This window comes from Cavenderia fasciculata, assembly GCF_000203815.1.
Source record: "Cavenderia fasciculata unplaced genomic scaffold Scf_EUAJFUG01CK1KI-5, whole genome shotgun sequence".
Taxonomy (NCBI): Eukaryota; Evosea; class Eumycetozoa; order Acytosteliales; family Cavenderiaceae; genus Cavenderia; species Cavenderia fasciculata.
This window is the reverse complement of record NW_004457637.1, coordinates 358,015-375,786: the sequence shown is the minus strand read 5'-3', so window position 1 is coordinate 375,786 and position 17,772 is coordinate 358,015. Positions and strand designations below refer to the sequence as shown.

At 31.0% G+C, this 17,772-nt stretch overlaps 9 protein-coding genes across 9 annotated transcripts; 3 read left to right on the top strand and 6 right to left on the bottom strand.

The window, feature by feature from the left end:
* Positions 1 to 59: 59 nt before the first annotated feature.
* DFA_10780 (uncharacterized protein) lies at positions 60 to 674 on the bottom strand (the record flags this gene model as incomplete). The annotated part of the gene is made up of 3 exons (XM_004351371.1): positions 60 to 438; positions 503 to 595; positions 667 to 674. 3 exons carry the CDS (start codon positions 672 to 674, stop codon positions 60 to 62), a joined length of 480 nt encoding a protein of 159 aa, XP_004351423.1.
* An 83-nt stretch (positions 675 to 757) lies between these two features.
* ubc9 (putative E2 enzyme Ubc9) lies at positions 758 to 1,847 on the bottom strand (the record flags this gene model as incomplete). The annotated part of the gene is made up of 4 exons (XM_004351370.1): positions 758 to 791; positions 1,228 to 1,574; positions 1,672 to 1,692; positions 1,803 to 1,847. The coding sequence occupies 4 exons, from the start codon at positions 1,845 to 1,847 to the stop codon at positions 758 to 760; spliced, it is 447 nt and encodes a 148-aa protein (XP_004351422.1).
* A 355-nt stretch (positions 1,848 to 2,202) lies between these two features.
* On the top strand, positions 2,203 to 4,914 carry DFA_10778 (uncharacterized protein; the record flags this gene model as incomplete). The annotated part of the gene is made up of 8 exons (XM_004351369.1): positions 2,203 to 2,694; positions 2,764 to 2,910; positions 2,978 to 3,292; positions 3,357 to 3,847; positions 3,923 to 4,149; positions 4,234 to 4,418; positions 4,493 to 4,836; positions 4,863 to 4,914. 8 exons carry the CDS (start codon positions 2,203 to 2,205, stop codon positions 4,912 to 4,914), a joined length of 2,253 nt encoding a protein of 750 aa, XP_004351421.1.
* Positions 4,915 to 4,967: 53 nt separating this feature from the next.
* DFA_10777 (threonine synthase) lies at positions 4,968 to 6,422 on the bottom strand (the record flags this gene model as incomplete). The annotated part of the gene is made up of 2 exons (XM_004351368.1): positions 4,968 to 6,030; positions 6,241 to 6,422. The coding sequence occupies 2 exons, from the start codon at positions 6,420 to 6,422 to the stop codon at positions 4,968 to 4,970; spliced, it is 1,245 nt and encodes a 414-aa protein (XP_004351420.1).
* A 393-nt stretch (positions 6,423 to 6,815) lies between these two features.
* On the top strand, positions 6,816 to 7,755 carry DFA_10776 (trimeric LpxA-like domain-containing protein; the record flags this gene model as incomplete). The annotated part of the gene is made up of 2 exons (XM_004351367.1): positions 6,816 to 6,924; positions 7,115 to 7,755. The coding sequence occupies 2 exons, from the start codon at positions 6,816 to 6,818 to the stop codon at positions 7,753 to 7,755; spliced, it is 750 nt and encodes a 249-aa protein (XP_004351419.1).
* Positions 7,756 to 7,917: 162 nt separating this feature from the next.
* DFA_10775 (uncharacterized protein) lies at positions 7,918 to 9,615 on the bottom strand (the record flags this gene model as incomplete). The annotated part of the gene is made up of 5 exons (XM_004351366.1): positions 7,918 to 8,256; positions 8,324 to 8,575; positions 8,652 to 9,006; positions 9,087 to 9,230; positions 9,308 to 9,615. 5 exons carry the CDS (start codon positions 9,613 to 9,615, stop codon positions 7,918 to 7,920), a joined length of 1,398 nt encoding a protein of 465 aa, XP_004351418.1.
* A 688-nt stretch (positions 9,616 to 10,303) lies between these two features.
* DFA_10774 (uncharacterized protein) lies at positions 10,304 to 10,740 on the top strand (the record flags this gene model as incomplete). Its single annotated transcript, XM_004351365.1, has 2 exons — positions 10,304 to 10,379; positions 10,466 to 10,740. The coding sequence occupies 2 exons, from the start codon at positions 10,304 to 10,306 to the stop codon at positions 10,738 to 10,740; spliced, it is 351 nt and encodes a 116-aa protein (XP_004351417.1).
* Positions 10,741 to 11,407: 667 nt separating this feature from the next.
* On the bottom strand, positions 11,408 to 14,394 carry DFA_10773 (uncharacterized protein; the record flags this gene model as incomplete). Its single annotated transcript, XM_004351364.1, has 5 exons — positions 11,408 to 11,484; positions 11,636 to 11,785; positions 11,834 to 12,446; positions 12,520 to 12,939; positions 13,270 to 14,394. 5 exons carry the CDS (start codon positions 14,392 to 14,394, stop codon positions 11,408 to 11,410), a joined length of 2,385 nt encoding a protein of 794 aa, XP_004351416.1.
* Positions 14,395 to 14,563: 169 nt separating this feature from the next.
* Positions 14,564 to 17,435, bottom strand: DFA_10772 (uncharacterized protein; the record flags this gene model as incomplete). Its single annotated transcript, XM_004351363.1, has 3 exons — positions 14,564 to 16,989; positions 17,024 to 17,211; positions 17,413 to 17,435. 3 exons carry the CDS (start codon positions 17,433 to 17,435, stop codon positions 14,564 to 14,566), a joined length of 2,637 nt encoding a protein of 878 aa, XP_004351415.1.
* Positions 17,436 to 17,772: the final 337 nt, after the last annotated feature.

The window sequence follows — 17,772 nt, the reverse complement described above, 5'->3', positions numbered from 1 at the left end:
AAAAAAAGATTAATAAATAATATAATAAATATAATTATTTAATAATATATATTTTTTTTTTAACATACTTGAATAGCAAGATGACCTAAACCACCAATACCTTGGATGATAACTTTTTCACCTGGTCTGATACCCATTGAACGAATGGAATTGAATGTAGTGACACCGGCACACATTAAAGGTCCGGCTTCTGCAAACGATATTTCCTCTGGTATAACAGAAACAGCGTCACATGGAGCAATCATGTATTCTGCCATGCCACCTCTAAACGAAATACCAGTGGTTCCAACCTTTTCACAAGTTGTCCATTGATTTTGTTTACATTGTTTGCATTCGTGACAACTTCCTCCAAAATAGCCAACTCCTACTTTATCTCCTTTTTTAAAACATGTTACACCTTCACCAACTTCATCAATTCTACCTGCTACTTCATGTCCCCTAATAAAAATAATAAAATAATTAAATATAATTAAAAGTTGATATTGAATGATGGTTAACATACGGTACAACTGGGAATGGTAAACCTGGAAACGCTCCCTTTGCCATCATTATATCAGTATGACATACTCCACAAGAATATACTTTAATTCTTACCCTATAAAATAAATATAATAAATTAAGTTTAATAATGATTCTCTTTACTCTATTTTCCTCTCTTTTTTTTACATTACCATCCTTTACCAGGGTTTGGGATTGGGCTTTCAGCAATTTCTATTTTTGCTCCTGCCTTTGGTACAATAGCTGTTTTCATCATTTTTTAAATCTTGATCGTTATTCCTCTAGAATCTAAACTAAAAAAAAAAAGAAATTGTAAATGAATTAAATGGAATGAAAAGAGATAGATGAGAGAAAGAAAGAGAGAGATGTTCATTGTTTTTTTTTTATCCAATAAGCAATGGTGTGTTAGATACATTTACAAGTTGATTGGTGTGTGTGTGAGCCCACACAATTGTCGCGCGAGAGATGGGGGTGTGAACTTGTAATCAAATAATAATACTTCTTCTCTACGCAAATTGTTTGTTAAATAATTGTTGGTTTATTATTATTATTATTATTATTATTATTGAGGAGGTGGAAAGGTTTTAGCTTGACTTTTCACTCTTTTTTGGTATTCTGCAATATCATTTCTATGATTTGGTATAAACACAACAAATTACATTAATAAAATTGTAATTACTTTCATGAATTATATTAAAATTATTATTATTATTAATAATTTATACATACATAAACAAGGTAATAGGAAGTTGTTGAGCAGGACTTTTTGGATTGGGAGCATTTAATAAATCTTGAATACCACATAGAATTTGTTTTACAGAGATTGATGGTTTCCAATCACCATCGTCATTGACTATAGAGAGACACACTGTTCCCGATGGATATACGTTTGGATGGAAAAAGTCTTTTGGAAATCTACATTTTGGGGGACGACTTGGGTAGTCTTCTGAAAATTCAATAGTCATAGGATAGACGCCTCCCTCCCAAATAGTCTTTTCTACTCCTGGTATACCACATTGCCAAATAAACATATTTGTTGTTCCATCTGGGTTGGTTAATGGTCTAGCATAAAATCCCTGTGAATTCATATATATTTATATTTGTTAACATCTTATTGTGTCATATTCTCTTCTCTATTATCTGTTCAAACTATATATCATATAAAGAACTTACATATGGGTGATCTTTTCTCCACTGTATATGAGATAACAACAAAGTGATAAAGAGAGAGAGAGGTTGAACGTTTGTTAGTTTTGTAGAAGTTTGATTTTTTGCATTGATCTTCCTCTTTCTGAAAAACTTACCAGCTTTCTTTCTTCTGTCAATCTTGATAATGCTATTCCTGACATATCTCTACACTCACTCTCTCTTTCTAAAAGTAATAATCTAATCTAATACTACTTTACTATTCTTTGCAAAGTACTCAATTACTTCGAAGTTTCGACTGTTGAGAATTGCGCGCAAAAAAAAAAATAATTATTTAAAAATAATTTTAAAAATGATTTTAGATTGAGCGATGAAAGATTCACTGCGCAGCTCTAGGCATACTAATTCAGTTGAAGTTCAATCGATCCAAGCAAGAGTTGTAAAGAAAGAGTTATTATCATTTATCTCACCTACTACAGAAAACAATATTGATATTAGGTTAGACTCTCATATAGAGGAGGAGAAGGAGCAAGACAAGATACTCGAATAATAATAATAATGTCACATTATTATCATACAACACCTATTGTTAGAGGTAGTGCCACACCAACTCTATCAGGTACACCAACTTTTATTGGAGGAGGTTTAACATCATCAAATACACCTACACCTACTTTATTATCATCTGACCCAACATCTACAACATCGACATCTACAACACCTACTACATCAACACCATCATCATCTACTACACCAACATTGACAAATCAACACTTACCACCATCAACTGTATTGGTACCAGATCTAAGTAATGTTAAAGATTTCAAGAGTGTATTATCAAGACATTTAGCTGCTCATCAACAAGATTGGCCTGTTTTATTGGGTAAAATATTTGGTTCAGATCCTAGAGGTATCATTCGTATATGTACAGAGGATGAAGTACCAGAACTATTACATCTTCTCAATCACAAATCTGACGTATTTCGTTTTCTCATGTCTCATTTCTCAAGTAACATGAATTCATATAACTTTCCAATGGATAGAGTTCCTGTATGTAAAAAAAGAGAAAATAATCAATAATTGTTATTTTATTATTAATCATTTATTTATCTTTTTTAGAAATCAATTATACAAAAATTATATTCAAATCAATTATTGACACCAAAAATATTAGAAGGATGGGATACAATTGATAAAACTAGGTTCATTACTGTTAATATATTTCAACTTTATTTCTTTGCTTTTGGTTTATTTGGTGATTATTGGGTATGAAAGATCTTTCTAAAATATTTATATATATATATATGAATTAATATTTATTTATTTATTTTAGAAACCAAATGGATCATCATCAAGATCAGTTTTTGGAGTTCCAACAATTAGTATTAGTAGTAATAATTTAAACAAATCATCATCATCATCAACACCATCAAGATCTCAACCATCAAGTGATCGTCAAAAAGTTATTTATCACAAGTTGTTGGTTGATTATTTAAACTATTTCTTTCCACTTGGAGGACAAGTCAATTACGAATCGATTGATCAATCACTATGTTTTTTTAAAATACTTTGTGAATGTTACCTTGGTCATAATATTACAAATCTTTTAATTTCAAAATCTCCAAATATTAAATCATTATTAGATACTGTAAGTAAAAAGTAAAGTAAATTTTGATCATTTAAAAAAATATTAATATTTCTCTCCATTTTAGTTTAAAAAACCAACATCATTTAATTTAGAAGCAACATTGTTAATGTTATCACATTTCCAAAAATTTATAAAGTATTGTACAAATGGTCAATACTCTATTTATAACAATTACAACTATAATAATATAAAAATACTTTCACCTACTGAAAATGACAATAATAATAGTAATAATAATAATAATAATAATAATAATTCAGGATCAAAAAATAATTCACCAACTCCAACAAGTCCAAAACAAACAAACATTAATATTGGATTCCTGAATCAAGCATATGATATTATAAGGTATCCATTATTTGTATACTTGGTTTCTTATTTTGAAAAATTCGATATCAGCGACAATTCATTACCAACAGAATATGTTACAAGATTATGGATCAACTATTTAACACCTTGGAGACACAATAGTCAACTTGAAAAACAAAAATCTTCTAGTTTCTTTTCATCTTTTCAAGGGAATAACAATAATCAAGATCAACAAAAATCAATCTCGTAAGTCAAATGAAAAGTATAAAAGATATCATATAATCATATATCTTACCAACCTATCTCTTTATTTTATTATAGGGAAAATTTTATAATTGAAAATTATTACATGTATAGTTATGTATTTTCAAATTTTATATTTAGAGCTTTATTTTCTTTGGATTTATCCCAAGAGAATAATTTTAATACATTGAAAAAAATATTGGATTTTTTTATGGATACACCATTACTTCAATGTTTACAATCAATTGATAAACATGATAGATTTTTAATGAAACAAACTCAAGGTGAAGCTTTATCAAGTGAAAGTAAGAAAAAAAAAAAAAAAAAGAAAGCGAGAAAATCAAAAATGGATCATATTTGCTAATTATCTTTATTTTATTTTTTGTTAGTAATTTTATGTTTAGAAAAACAATTAATTTATTATGGTATTATTGAAAACCAAGAAAGATTCTCAATGTTTTCAAATTCAATGAGTCAATATGTCAATGCATTGATTCAAAATTTATTCAAGAAACAAAATGTTCCCATAAAATACAAGGAATATATTTATCAAAAATTATCCTTAATTTATATTGTATGAAAAATATATATATATAGAATATATATTCTCTAATTAATTTAATTATCTTTTTATTTTATTTTTTTTAGATTGAAGAACCAAAAATACAAGAAATTGCAAATGAATTAAGATCTAGAACAAATAAGACTACTACTACAACACCAACCGAATCCCATCAACAACCACCACAACAACATGAAATAGTACAACTAAAACAATTGGGTTATATAGTATCACCAAAACGCAATCAAGATGGAACATTGACAGATGAAGGAAGACGTCAACTACAAAAAGGAATAAGAACTTGTAACCCCATCTTTGATCAATACCAATATCCAATCTCACATTTGGAGAATAGACCAATCACCTCTGAAGAATTAGGTCTACCAATTAAATTGGCCTATTACTATTCTGACAACCACCAAATTAGAATGTGGTCAAGAAAAATATTTAGAAAAGATATTGCAATCTTTTCATCAATTGGATTGATTGTTTTTTATATCTTTATTAAATTAATTAGTTTAATATTCTTTAGGTAATAAAAATAAAGAATATTAACTAAACTTATACTCTTTTATTTGAAATAAATTGTTTAATTTCTTCAATATTACAATTGGCAGTATTGACATTTAATTTTGATTGCTTCTTTTCCAACAATTGTTTGGTAGCTTGGTATTGATTTTCAATATCAACATTGGTAGCCAATTTAACAGTGTCACCAAATTTAGCAGGGTGAGCAGTTGATAAACAAATTAAAGGATTGTCTGTAAATTTGTTGAGATTCTTTAGTCCATGAGACTTGGAACCTGCAATACCAATGGCAGTATGGGGATCGACAAGGTAGTTAAATGTTTGATAATAAGTTTTAATGGTATCTAAAATCTCTTGATGTCCGACAGATGATGAAAGGAACCCATCCAAAGAGTGGACTTGGTTTGCGAGAATGTCAGGGGAAATTGAGAGAACTCCATCTCTGTTGAAATCTTCCATCAATTGTCTCAGCTTCGAGGCATCCTCTTGACATACATAATAAAGATATCTTTCAAAATTACTTGCAATCTTTATATCCATGGATGGTGCAACGGTTGGGATTACATCGCCACATGATTTATCATATCTTCCAGTCTTGAAGAACTTGTCGAGAATATCATTTTGGTTGGTTGATACAATAAGATTACGAATGGGTAATCCCATCTTTTTTGCATAGAATCCAGCCAATACATCACCAAAATTACCAGTAGGTACTGAAAATACAACCTCTTTGTTTGTAGTTTGTTGTTTCTTTTGAACCAAAAAATAACTATAAAAATAGTAAACAATTTGAACTAGGATACGAGCCCAATTGATACTATTTACAGCTGCCAAATTGTATTTAGACTTGAATGGTAGGTCAGAGAATATTTGTTTGACCAGAGTTTGGCAATCGTCAAAAGAAGAGTTGGTGATAGTGATGGGATGGACATTGGCGTCTTGTACAGTGACCATTTGCAGTTCTTGAACGGGACTAACTCTACCTTGAGGGTAGAGTACAAAGACATTGACACCCTTTTTGTTGGCCAAACCGTGAATGGCAGCACTTCCAGTATCACCACTGGTAGCCACCAATACAGACATGGTTTGTTTTCTTCTTTCCAATACAAATTCAAATAGACTACCCAACATTTGCAGTGCTACATCCTTAAAGGAAAAGGTAGGTCCATGAAACAGTTCCAATATATACAAGTTTTCTTCACCAATACAAACGACAGGACACACCAGAGGATCGTCAAACTTTTGAAATGAAGTTTGTGCCAGTTCTGTTAGTTGACTGCGACTAATCTCTTCTTTATCTATATACATTGACATTATTTCAACAGTCAACTCTACAAATGACATTGATGACATCTTTGCTAGTCTATCCTTGTCAACAATAGGTATTGATTCTGGTACTATCAATCCACCATCATCAGCCAAACCCATCATAAATGCATCTATAAATGATAGATTCTTTACATTTCCTCTTGTACTTTTATATTTCATTTCTTTCTATTTCTATTCTTTCTATTTCTATCTGTATTGTACAATGAATGAATGAGCAAGCCCACAAATGATTGAAAATCATAACCCACCCTCTAAAAAAAAACAAAAAAGATTGTAAATAGTTTTAAAAAAAGTCTATAGATTATAAAAGCAGATCTACACATCTATCTTGAATCTTGTACAAATGATGATCATAAATAACTGTTATAATAATGATTATCTCTATCTACAACGTAGATATAAGTGAGAGAAAAAAAATGAAAAAAAAAAATTAAAAAAAAAGACTCTTGGATGTGATCATTCTCTCACTCTGTGTGAATCTTTATTAGTTGCTTCATTGCTTATCCTCTCTTTGTGTACAATAGATTAGTAGTAGTAGATTAGATAGAAAAGATGTTGAAGAACGTATTTTATCTTGTTGGTGATGCCGTCCGTTCAACCGGAAAGGCCTTGGATGTCGTCGGTAGAAATATGCAAGGAAACTATGCATACGTCGAACAATGTATGATCATATACACGAATGATAGATTAGATTAGATAGTAGATAGATAGATTAGATAGATAGATACATTTATGATGATTTGGTTACTTGGTCAAACAATCATCATATTCGAGAAGAGAGAGATGATGAACGAATGAAAGTATAGTAGTGATATTTACATATTAATATGTTTTTTTTATCATTTATATAGTAAATAGACAAAGTAGAGTTACACCATTAAGAGGAAAGCTTGCACATTTGGGTAAGGATTCATTTGTTGCACCAAACTCTTCTGTGATTGGACAAGTTACAATTGGAAATAATAGCGCATTGTGGTACAACACAGTTGTTCGTGGTGATGTCAATCAAATCACTGTCGGTAACGAAACTTCGATTGGTGATCGTACCGTTATCCACGCTTCATCCAAGAACGGTCCAAAGGGCGAACAAGCCACTCAAATTGGTTCACGTGTTTTGGTTGGTTCTGGTGCCATCCTCCATGGTTGCGTCATTGAAGACGGAGCCAACATTGGATCAGGTTCCATTGTCTACGACGGTGCTGTCGTTGAAAAAGGTGCTCACCTCGAAGCCGGTTCATTGGTTGCCTCTGGCAAGCGTGTCCCAGCCGGTCAATTGTGGGGTGGCTCACCAGCTCGTTTCATTCGCGATGTCACTGCCCAAGAAAAGAGTCACCATGACACTATCTTGCAAGACACCATCACCCTCTCGGCTGAACATGAGGCTCAACACGCCAAATCTGCCAAACAACAACATATGGAATACTTGGACTATTTGGAAGGTATCGAAGATGATATTAGAGCTCCAAGAAATAAATATCAAGAGCCACAATAAACTTTAATCTCTCTCTAGGTTCCCTATATATCCAAACTATAACAAAATGATATAATAATAATAATAATAATACAATTTTCCAAAACACCCAAAATAAAATAATTAATTAAAAAATTAAATCCAAGTAATAATATTATTATTATTATTTGTTTATTTATTTATTTATCTTCTAAGAGTAAAGCCAACATCTTGAGAATCATCATCTTCATCAAAATTTAAACTATAATCCAATTCTTCTTCAATTTCAGTCATATCAAATGCTGAATAATCATTATGCATCAGTCCAAAGAAATCTTCATCACTAAAATGGTTGGTCGATACTAATATACTTGTATTTGTTGTTGTTGTCGGGTTTCTATTCTTTTTAACATTACTACCATAATGATTAATCGTAGTTAATGGTTTTGAATTTCTATCATTATAAATATTTAAATCATTATATGTGTTCATTAAATCACATAAATCTATTACTCCTTGATCTTCATATGATTTAAATTCTCCCTAAAATAAATAAAAGTAATATTAATACAATTATTGGATAATTTCTTGATGATTAATAATTATTTACCATTTCCATTTCAATATCATTAATTTGTAATGGTTTAGATTTATATTTTGAGGAACCTTTGAATGCATTCATTGTTTCTGTAAACATGTCTCGTTGACTGACTGAATTAATTACACTTTTAAATAATGTTCCCATTTGTACATTATGAACCAATGGAGTTGTACTAAATGATCTAACCCTATACAATTCATATGGAAATGCATATAAATGTAAAAATGATACACAAAACATTTCAAAACATATTAAAAAGTTCTAAAGAAAATAAATTATTAAATTAATTCTATTTCTCTCTATTCTATTTCTTTTTCTTTTTTTCTTTTCTAATTACATTTAAAACATAAGAAACTTGAGAAATAGAATATTCACCATCAATCGAAGGTAACCAACTCATTTTTTCTAAAAAGAATATAATGATTGATTGCCAGAAACAAAAAAATATAACTATTTTGATAGAGGTGAATTTAAGTAATGGTTTGTAAGGTGACAGTTCTTCAATGGTAGCTTGATAGAATAATAATAAGATGAATAATGCTACTGTCACTGATAGATTATTTAAAACAAAACTATAAACATAGAATCGCTTAACAGCAAAATGACTTTCATCATATAATCCATTGATCTCTAAAATGGCAGATACCAATGCTACTATTGGTCTAACTATAACATATTGTAAAATTCCCATTCTACATATTTGTAAAAATGATCTAGGGAAAAAAAGGAATTAATAATAATTAATTAATGAGTTTAAACTCCAAGTATTTACTCATTTGGTTTAAAGTGGATACAAGAAAATGGAAATATACATTTCATCGGTGGACTAGATATAAAATGGATGATTAGATTCTTATCACCTCCACAATATCTAACACATAATGCAAAAAACATATATAATGCATATGATTCATAACTAAATAAATAAAAACAATTAATTATTAATATCAGGAGTTTCCTTGATTATAATTTTGAATGTATATATACACATACCAATCTCTAAATAAAGAAAAATAAACAACATAATCATATAGACCTAGACATAAAAGAGAATAGATTCCGTATAAAGGGATCATAAATACTATTCTGACTATATATCTTTGATGTTCTGGTTGAGTATAGTATTTTAAATGTTGATAGATTAAATAGATTGATAGTGCTGTTGCGATGGTTACAAATATTGCTGCCATGATAAACAGTGCATATATAGTTGGTATATTATTTGGTATTATGATCTGCTGTGGCTGCAGTTCATTTGAACTTTTATCTATTATAACATCACTTTGATCAAATTTATCCATTCTTTAAGGCTAGAGATCATAATCTATTATGATTACAAAAGACTATATATATATATATATAACACAATGAAAGATACATACATGTAATTACTTCTATCTAAAGCAAAACATTTCTTTCATTGTGTGTGTGTGTGCGTAGTGGGTAGGTACCAAGGCACAAATAATATAGTGGTAGTACACCTATACCTTTACAGGTACCAATCGAAATTCGAATAAATAGATAGATATCAACCAAACCAAGCCAACAGCTACAAATGACTCTCTATTGATTACTTGTGATACTAATAAGGGGAATAGATGGATTCCAATCGATTGAGATGGTGGAATAAGCTAATCGCTAGTAAGCACAGCAATGAATAGTTTGTATTGACCCATCATATATTGTAGAAACTAAACTACAACTACAACTACTGATCTGATTTTGAAACAAAGAAAAGAAGGAATGACAACAAACATCCTTGTCATCATCAATCATCAAAATTTAAATTAAATTTAAATTAAATCATCACTAGTCGAAAAATAACAAACGATCAAAGTTAATCTTTGTCTGTTCTGACTGCAAAGATAGATAGATATATTCATGAATTATAGATTATTAAAAAGATTATTTGTATTATTGATATCTGTATATTTCATTTATTATTTATTATCTATATTTACCAACAACAAAAATAACAATACAACAACAATGGATATTAAAAAGTCGATATCATCGTTTATCTATGGAGAAGAGACTTGTTTTCAAGTATATGGTTTTAAATCATGTATGTATATATGTCTAGATTAATCTAGATTCAATGAACCTATCTACGTCGTAAACTAACGAATAACTAATTGTTTTTTTGTATAGGTCCATATTATCAAAAAGCAGTATCGTTGGGAGAATCATTGGAAAAGAATCATGGTAATATTACAGTGGATATTGTACCAATCGATAGAAACGAATGGAGTGATGTATTGGAACAAAGAACTCAAGATTTGGGTGGAAAGGCTGTCTATCATAGAACATGTCCTCTTGTTCAAGAAGGTTGTGATGTCAATGCTAGAAAGTTTGTTGGAGGATACTCTGACTTTTTAAATGAAGCAAGAAAGAGAAAATACAAATATGAAAGAAAGAAGGATTAATTTTATACCTATATACTATATATGAATCAATGGAATGGTGTTATCATTTATTGCGTGCGATTAAGAAATTGCTTTTCTTTTTGTCACGATAGGATGATGGGGAATGACAAAAGATCATCTTTGTTGTTGTTGTGGAGGAATGTTGATGAATCGGATATCCATGACAATGAATGAATCTTTGGATATCTCTTTTATTTAATTAATATATTGATTGAGGAACACGTTGTCACATTGCACATTGGTCAACGGTCAATACTTGAGGCAATCTTCTCGAGGGAAGAAAAATACTTGTTTTTGATAGTCTTGAGCAGCAGTATGAATGCGTTCTGCTCCTCGGCGCTATCTGAAAGAATGGTCGGGGCAACTTGGTTGTATTTTTGGTTGGTCTTGTTAGTATCTAACTCTCATCTGGTACAATGTTGCAGACACCTAGTAGAGATAATCCTTATCGATGGCAAAAAATAATATTGGTTGTACATACGCTGCAGATACACACATGCAAGAAATGGATGAATTTTCCAATAAATAAGATTATTATTTTATTTATTGTCCGATTGGGAAATTGATAAACAAAGAGTAACAACAATTCAATCAAATTGTTGGATTTGATTTGATTTGATCGATTGGTGAGTGAAAAATGATATCAAAAAAAATAAAAAAAATACATTTATTTTTGATCAATCGATTTAATTAAATGCCTGCCATTATTAATGCTACTATTATTATTATTATTACAAATCCATTCTATTATAAAATGAAGGATGATTTCGATTAAGATAATTATTACCTTTTTTCTGTTGTTCTAGATATTGATTGCCATGACTCAGATATCCTAGTTTATAGGCAATCAAAAATATGATCAATGAAATTATTAATATATACCATTTTAAATTACCATTGGTGCGGTTATTAATATTATTATTATTATTATTAGATGTTGTGATACTTGATCTTGTTGATGGTGTCGTTGTAGTAGTAGTCGTAGCATTAGTTGAAATAGTAGTATTCTTTATAATAGTTGGTGTTGTTAAAACAGAAGAGGAATCTTTAAATAATAAAAGATATTTCACTCTAATGTGTGATCCAGATTTACAAAGTATATAATGATCTGGTAGTTTTCTATCATTATCATTATGATGATATGGTATTGGTGGTGTTGAACTAAAAGAAGAAGAAGAAGAAGAAGAAGAGGATGATATTGAATTAGGTTCAAGATGAACTTTTAATCCTCTTGATGTATGTTGAGTATTTAATATTGTACAAGCTGATAGACAACCAACTCTATCACCCATCATTGAATTCTTCCACCAAGCACCAGTCTTTACAAAAGAGTGAGAGACATTACTATCATTTGAAAAATAGAATCCTGGTCCAAAGATACATTCAGATGATATGTATTTATCGGCAAATCCCATACCTTTGATAATACTATTCCAACTGTCATTAGAACTACCATGATAACCAAACAATTCACCATTCTTGTTTGCCATTTGATCATATTCTTTACATTTGGTTTTAAGATATGATGATTCAATTATTTCTCTTTTTGTTGGTAATGTGGATGATGATGAAGATGAGGAAGGATCATCGTGTTGTTGTTGAGAGTCATGTACTTGATCATAAATCAATTCAAATACTTGATTTGGTAATTGACTTGTTTGTAGATGGCTAAGTACATCTTTTAAATAATGTGTTCTATTTACAAACTATAAAACAAAACAACAAGTTAGTATGTATCATAGAACAATGATTGATAGATTTATATATATATGTACATACAGTATTATAATCTAGTGATTTAACTTGAAAAGGGTATTTTGAATTGATGATATAATCGATCAAGTAGATAGTGTCTGATGGTAATCGATGCAATAGTTGTTTATCATTCTTTATTGATTGCAAGTGAGGGATGTGGTTGAGAGCTTCTAATAATCGATCAAACTGTTTGTTCAGTGTGACAGTATCCTTGAATCGAAAAGGAAATGGTTCACAAACCGCTGTTCTTCTTTGTGATGATGCAGATGTGTAAAACAATGATATCATCAGATCACATTCTGTTAAACTCTTTTGTATTCTATCGTATATATTATCTATAATGATTATAAATCTCTTTTGTTCTTCTTCATCTTGTTTTATATGTTGTTGTTGTTGTTGTTGTTGATTCATTAGCAATAATGTGTGTATAAATGAGAGAGTTAGCTAAAAAGAAAGACTTGTAAATGTCCTTGAAGTACTCTATGAGAAAATTAAAAAAAAAATAATAATTAAAAACTGTATTTACCAATAATGTCTTCAATTAAGTTCTATTGTTTCAATCCCGCATTTGGGAAGATAGTATCATGTCCAAATGGCATAGACGTTATTTGGAAATATTTTGTTTACCTCGTATATTGGTATTTGGTACAATGGTTCCCAACTTGATATGTCTTTTTTTTTTTGATTGATTATTTTAGTTTATTTATTTACAATTGAGGAATAGTTCTATTAATTGATAGGTATCTTTCCATAAGATCTAATATCATTTGAAACCATTTTTTGATCCATCTTTTCATTAAATAGTATTCTCCAAGACTGGAAATTACTTTCTAAATCTTCTGTAGTCGATTGATTTAATTTATTATTATTATTATTATTATTATTATTATTATTATTATTATTATTATTATTATTATTATTATTATTATTATTATTATTATTATTATTATTATTATTATTTATATTACTATTAATTTCATATGAATCATCATCATCATTATTATTATTATTATTGTTATTAGTAGTTACCAGGTTTGGTGATAATGATCCAACTTGTTGTTGTTGTTGTTGTTGTTGTGAATGTTGTGAATGTTGAGATGAAGGAGACAATAGTATTTGAGGAGATGATACAGTTGATGGTGATAATTTGGTTGGTGTATTATGATAGTAGTTGTACAGTTGTCCAATTCCACTACTAGTAGGTGTAACATCCAAACTTGGTGAAAGAAAGAGTGGTTGGTTGTTGTTGGATTGTCGATGAAAGAGTTGTACTCTCTCTGGGAGTGCATTTGTGAATTGCACAGCCGACTCTTCTACATCTGAATGAATATCTATTTGCCATTGCTTGACACGTCTCTTTAACAAATCTGAACCCAATGGATGAAGTGTTCTCTGACCTTTTGAATCGATAAAATAGATTTGATTCGATGATTCAGTTGTTGTCAAATTCTGTTCACTATCTATAGTTGTTGAATTGTTGTTGTTGTTTGTTGATGATAGTCCTCCTCTTGTATTTTGTTGTTTTGAAGTTGATCTCTTGCTGCTATTGCAATTGTCCTTGTACTCTAAATCTTGGTAAAAGTCTTGTCTCCAATTATCCAATTGTTCTCTTAATAGATCGGTATCTCTATTATTCTTTTGTGTTCCTTTGACCAGTTCATCTTCTGGTTTGTGTATTGTTAGTATTGTATTTGTTGTTGAGGTAGTTGTTGTTGTTGAAGTAGATGTTGTTGTTGGAGATGATGATGATTCGTTTTGTGTATTTGATCTTGAAGGAGGATGAATCAAATCTAGCAATCCTCCTCTTTCTCTTCCTCCTGTGTTGTTGTTGTTATTATTATTATTATTGATTCTTTCTTGCTGTAGTTGTTGAGATAGCTGATATAATGGATCAAACATGTTCTCTATTATTATTATTATTATTATTATTATCTGTTATTATTAATAATAATTATAATAATAAATTGAAATTTCCAAAAGTCGAATGAAAATAGATTTGAAAATAATCAACTACTGTCAATATTGCGGTGATCTATTAAAGATTAATTAATTATATTTATTTGATTTATTAATTTGATTTAGTTTGTTTTTTGTTTGATAATTTATGAGCAAGATCAACAGCCATTGCAGAGATGAATAATGTTGGATTCCAAGAGCCACAATTTGGCAAGAGACCTGCACCTGTGAGATAGACATTTGGTACACCTTTGAGTTGATAGTCTGTACCAACTGGACATTCATCATCACTGATTGTGTAGGCTTTGTTGTTGTTGTTAATGGGAATTTTGTTTCCAATTGGATGAAGACAAGCTTCATGAACAAATCCAGTTGAAGCAAACTTGTCATATCGATGAGTGCGAATATCTCCTGCTACCTTTTTAAAATCGTCCGAGTTAGTATCGTATTCATTCCATTCACCAGTCTCCTTGTTTCTAAGACCAACGATGGTATTTGGGAACCAACGAGAAATGAATGAAAATGGAATGGCAGTCATCTCACCCCATGATTCATTATCAGTTTTACAAATATCCAAATCCAATACTGTATTTGGTAATCCCTTTTCAGGTTGATCCAAATAATTGTATCTTGCTACCTTTTCTTTATCCTCTTTTGCAACATCTAATCCAGCCCAAACACGATAATGACGAGTCAATAATTCACCAAGCATTGAGAAATTGAAATAATAGTATTCTGGGTCAGAAGTGCTGGCAAGAGAGTCAGGACCACCAGGTAGGATACGACGTAGTGTGTTTTCAGTACGAATACCTTGCTTTCCTGGATAAATGACTGATAGTTGGGCATGCCATTCATTCAGTGCCTTATTCTCTTTGTCCTTGATACACCCAGCAATATAAATAGCTTCAGCATAATCCTTTCCATTGAAATTTGATGATGCAGTGATAGAGTTGATGTACTCTTTGAGGTTGGTGGGTACTTTTGGTGGTGGAGCTTGTGGTTGAGAATTTCCTCCTTTACCTTTCTTTTGGGGTTCATTGGTAGTAGTAGGCTTGGGTTGATCCTTTTTCACACGGAATACAACCGATGAACAGAAATGAGCTGAGAAATCATTACCAATCTTGTCAACCAATCCTACATCCTTTCCTTTGAACGATTTCAAGAGTAAATTGGATGCTGGGAATGGTCCAGTTGCCAATACAAGATTGGTAGTGCTAGAAAGATTGATGGTTAAATTATCATCATTATTGATTTGAACTGACAATCCATCATCCTTGTTATCCTTTTTGATTTGTGTAAGTTTACTAACTTCAGTACCAGCATAGAGAAGGAATTGTCTCTTTGGTAAATGGTCAATGATGACACCTTCAATCACCTTTTCTTCATCGGTAAGATTCTTTTGAGCATGAATAAGGGAACCAAAGAACTTGATGATCTGTTCAAAGATTGGCTTTTTGGCGTCACTTGGTCCACCCTCGGGAGTGTAATTGTTTAGCTTTCCAACAATTTCGGTTAGTTCGGACAACATGAATTGACTCTTGTCCGTTTCTGCTGGGTATTTACGAACGAGCTCGATGAAACGGAATACAGATGCTCTTGATTGACGACTCTTGTAATCTATCTTGAGGAATGGATTACCATGCTTTCTTGACACCATCTTTAATATTCTTTCAACCGATACCTCTACATCTTGTCCAACAAGATCTTTGAGTCTGGTATTCTCCTTGAGTTCTTTTATTTCATTTGTAATCCCATTCATCAATGCTTGGTAGATGGAAATGACCTTATCAGAGGAAAACTTTGGTTTGTGTTCACTAACCTTGAAACTAGTCTCTACCATTTGTTTGACCAATCCAATGATTTTATAGGAGAGGATGTACAAAAAGTTGGCACCAGTATCTTCTTTGAACGCCAATGCCAGTTTAAGGATTGGAGAGACAGTTGTAAACTTGCCATAGTTGCTTGCATATTCTGATCTAACAGCTGCAATCGATGCAAACTTGGCTGTATGCCACACGACATTTTCATTTTGGCTTTTGTTGAAAACACTGGTTTTGTCTTTTGTGGTCTTTGGTAAATCCTTTTTAATGATATTAAGAATATCATTGGAGTACTTGAGAAGGTCTGGATCTGAAATAGTGACATTTGACGTGTCATCACAACAAAGTAGTTTCTTGGCCTCTGGAAGATGTTGTTTGATTTCATTAAAGAGGGTTGGGTCAAATCCTCTTAGTTCATCCTTGAGTGGATCATCTGCACAAAGCTCTGGATCTGGACACCAACAAGTCCAAGTAACACTACGACCACCGATATTGTAAAGATTACCGTGTTGATAGATCTTGTCCAATGGAACAACTTGTGATGGGTCAACAACACCTTGATTGACTTGACCTAGTAACTGAGTAGCTTCTTCTTTCTTCTTTTCTTGTTCTTGTCTTTCTTTTTTAGCTTGATCAACTTCTCTTGGAAGAGCAAAGTCCATAACTTCACTTGGACCAATCAAACCAGAATAGACAGGATCCAATGTTTGAAAGTGATCTTGAAGGAATAGACCACCCTTTGTCAACCATACCAACCTTCAAGTCATTGTAACCATTCAACAAGACATGATGAAGGAATGAATAACCACATGGACCAGATCCAACAATCACATGTTTACATTGTTCCAACAGAGAGTATTTATCATTTGATGTGAAAAAGGCATTTGAGATGACTACTTCATCTTTTTGATATTGATGATTAATTTTAATATCTCTTGGCCTAAATACAAAATAAATAGAAAAATAAATAAATTAATTTTAAATCATACATGATATTAAATGAACAGTAGATAGATTCTTACATGATGATAATATATTTGATAAATATAATAGATTTATCTTTTGATTGTGTATACAATAAAGGAGATGAAATGAAATGAGGTGTGAGAGGTGGTTGGGGAGGAAAGGAAGAAGCAATGACCAACCACCAGGATATTTAAACATTAAATTGAATAATAATATCCTATATCGGGCTGTTGTGTTGTTGACACATGATCATCAGAATTGTAAAATTTTGATTGGTTTGTGGATGAGACGAGACCTTGTCCTGTCGATCATCTGCGTCGAAAAGTGTTTGTTTGTTGAAACATTGCCTTTCTTAGCAAAGATCGACAGGTCAAACGGTCATAGCCAGCCGATTATATAAACGGCTGTCAACCGAACCAAACCCATTAATGCATACAGCTGCAAACGAAGTGTTCTTTTGGGTTGGTTGGTTAGTTGGTTTGGTGTGTCTTGATTCAGGTGATGATTGTAGAGTACACTCTTGTTATTTCTATTA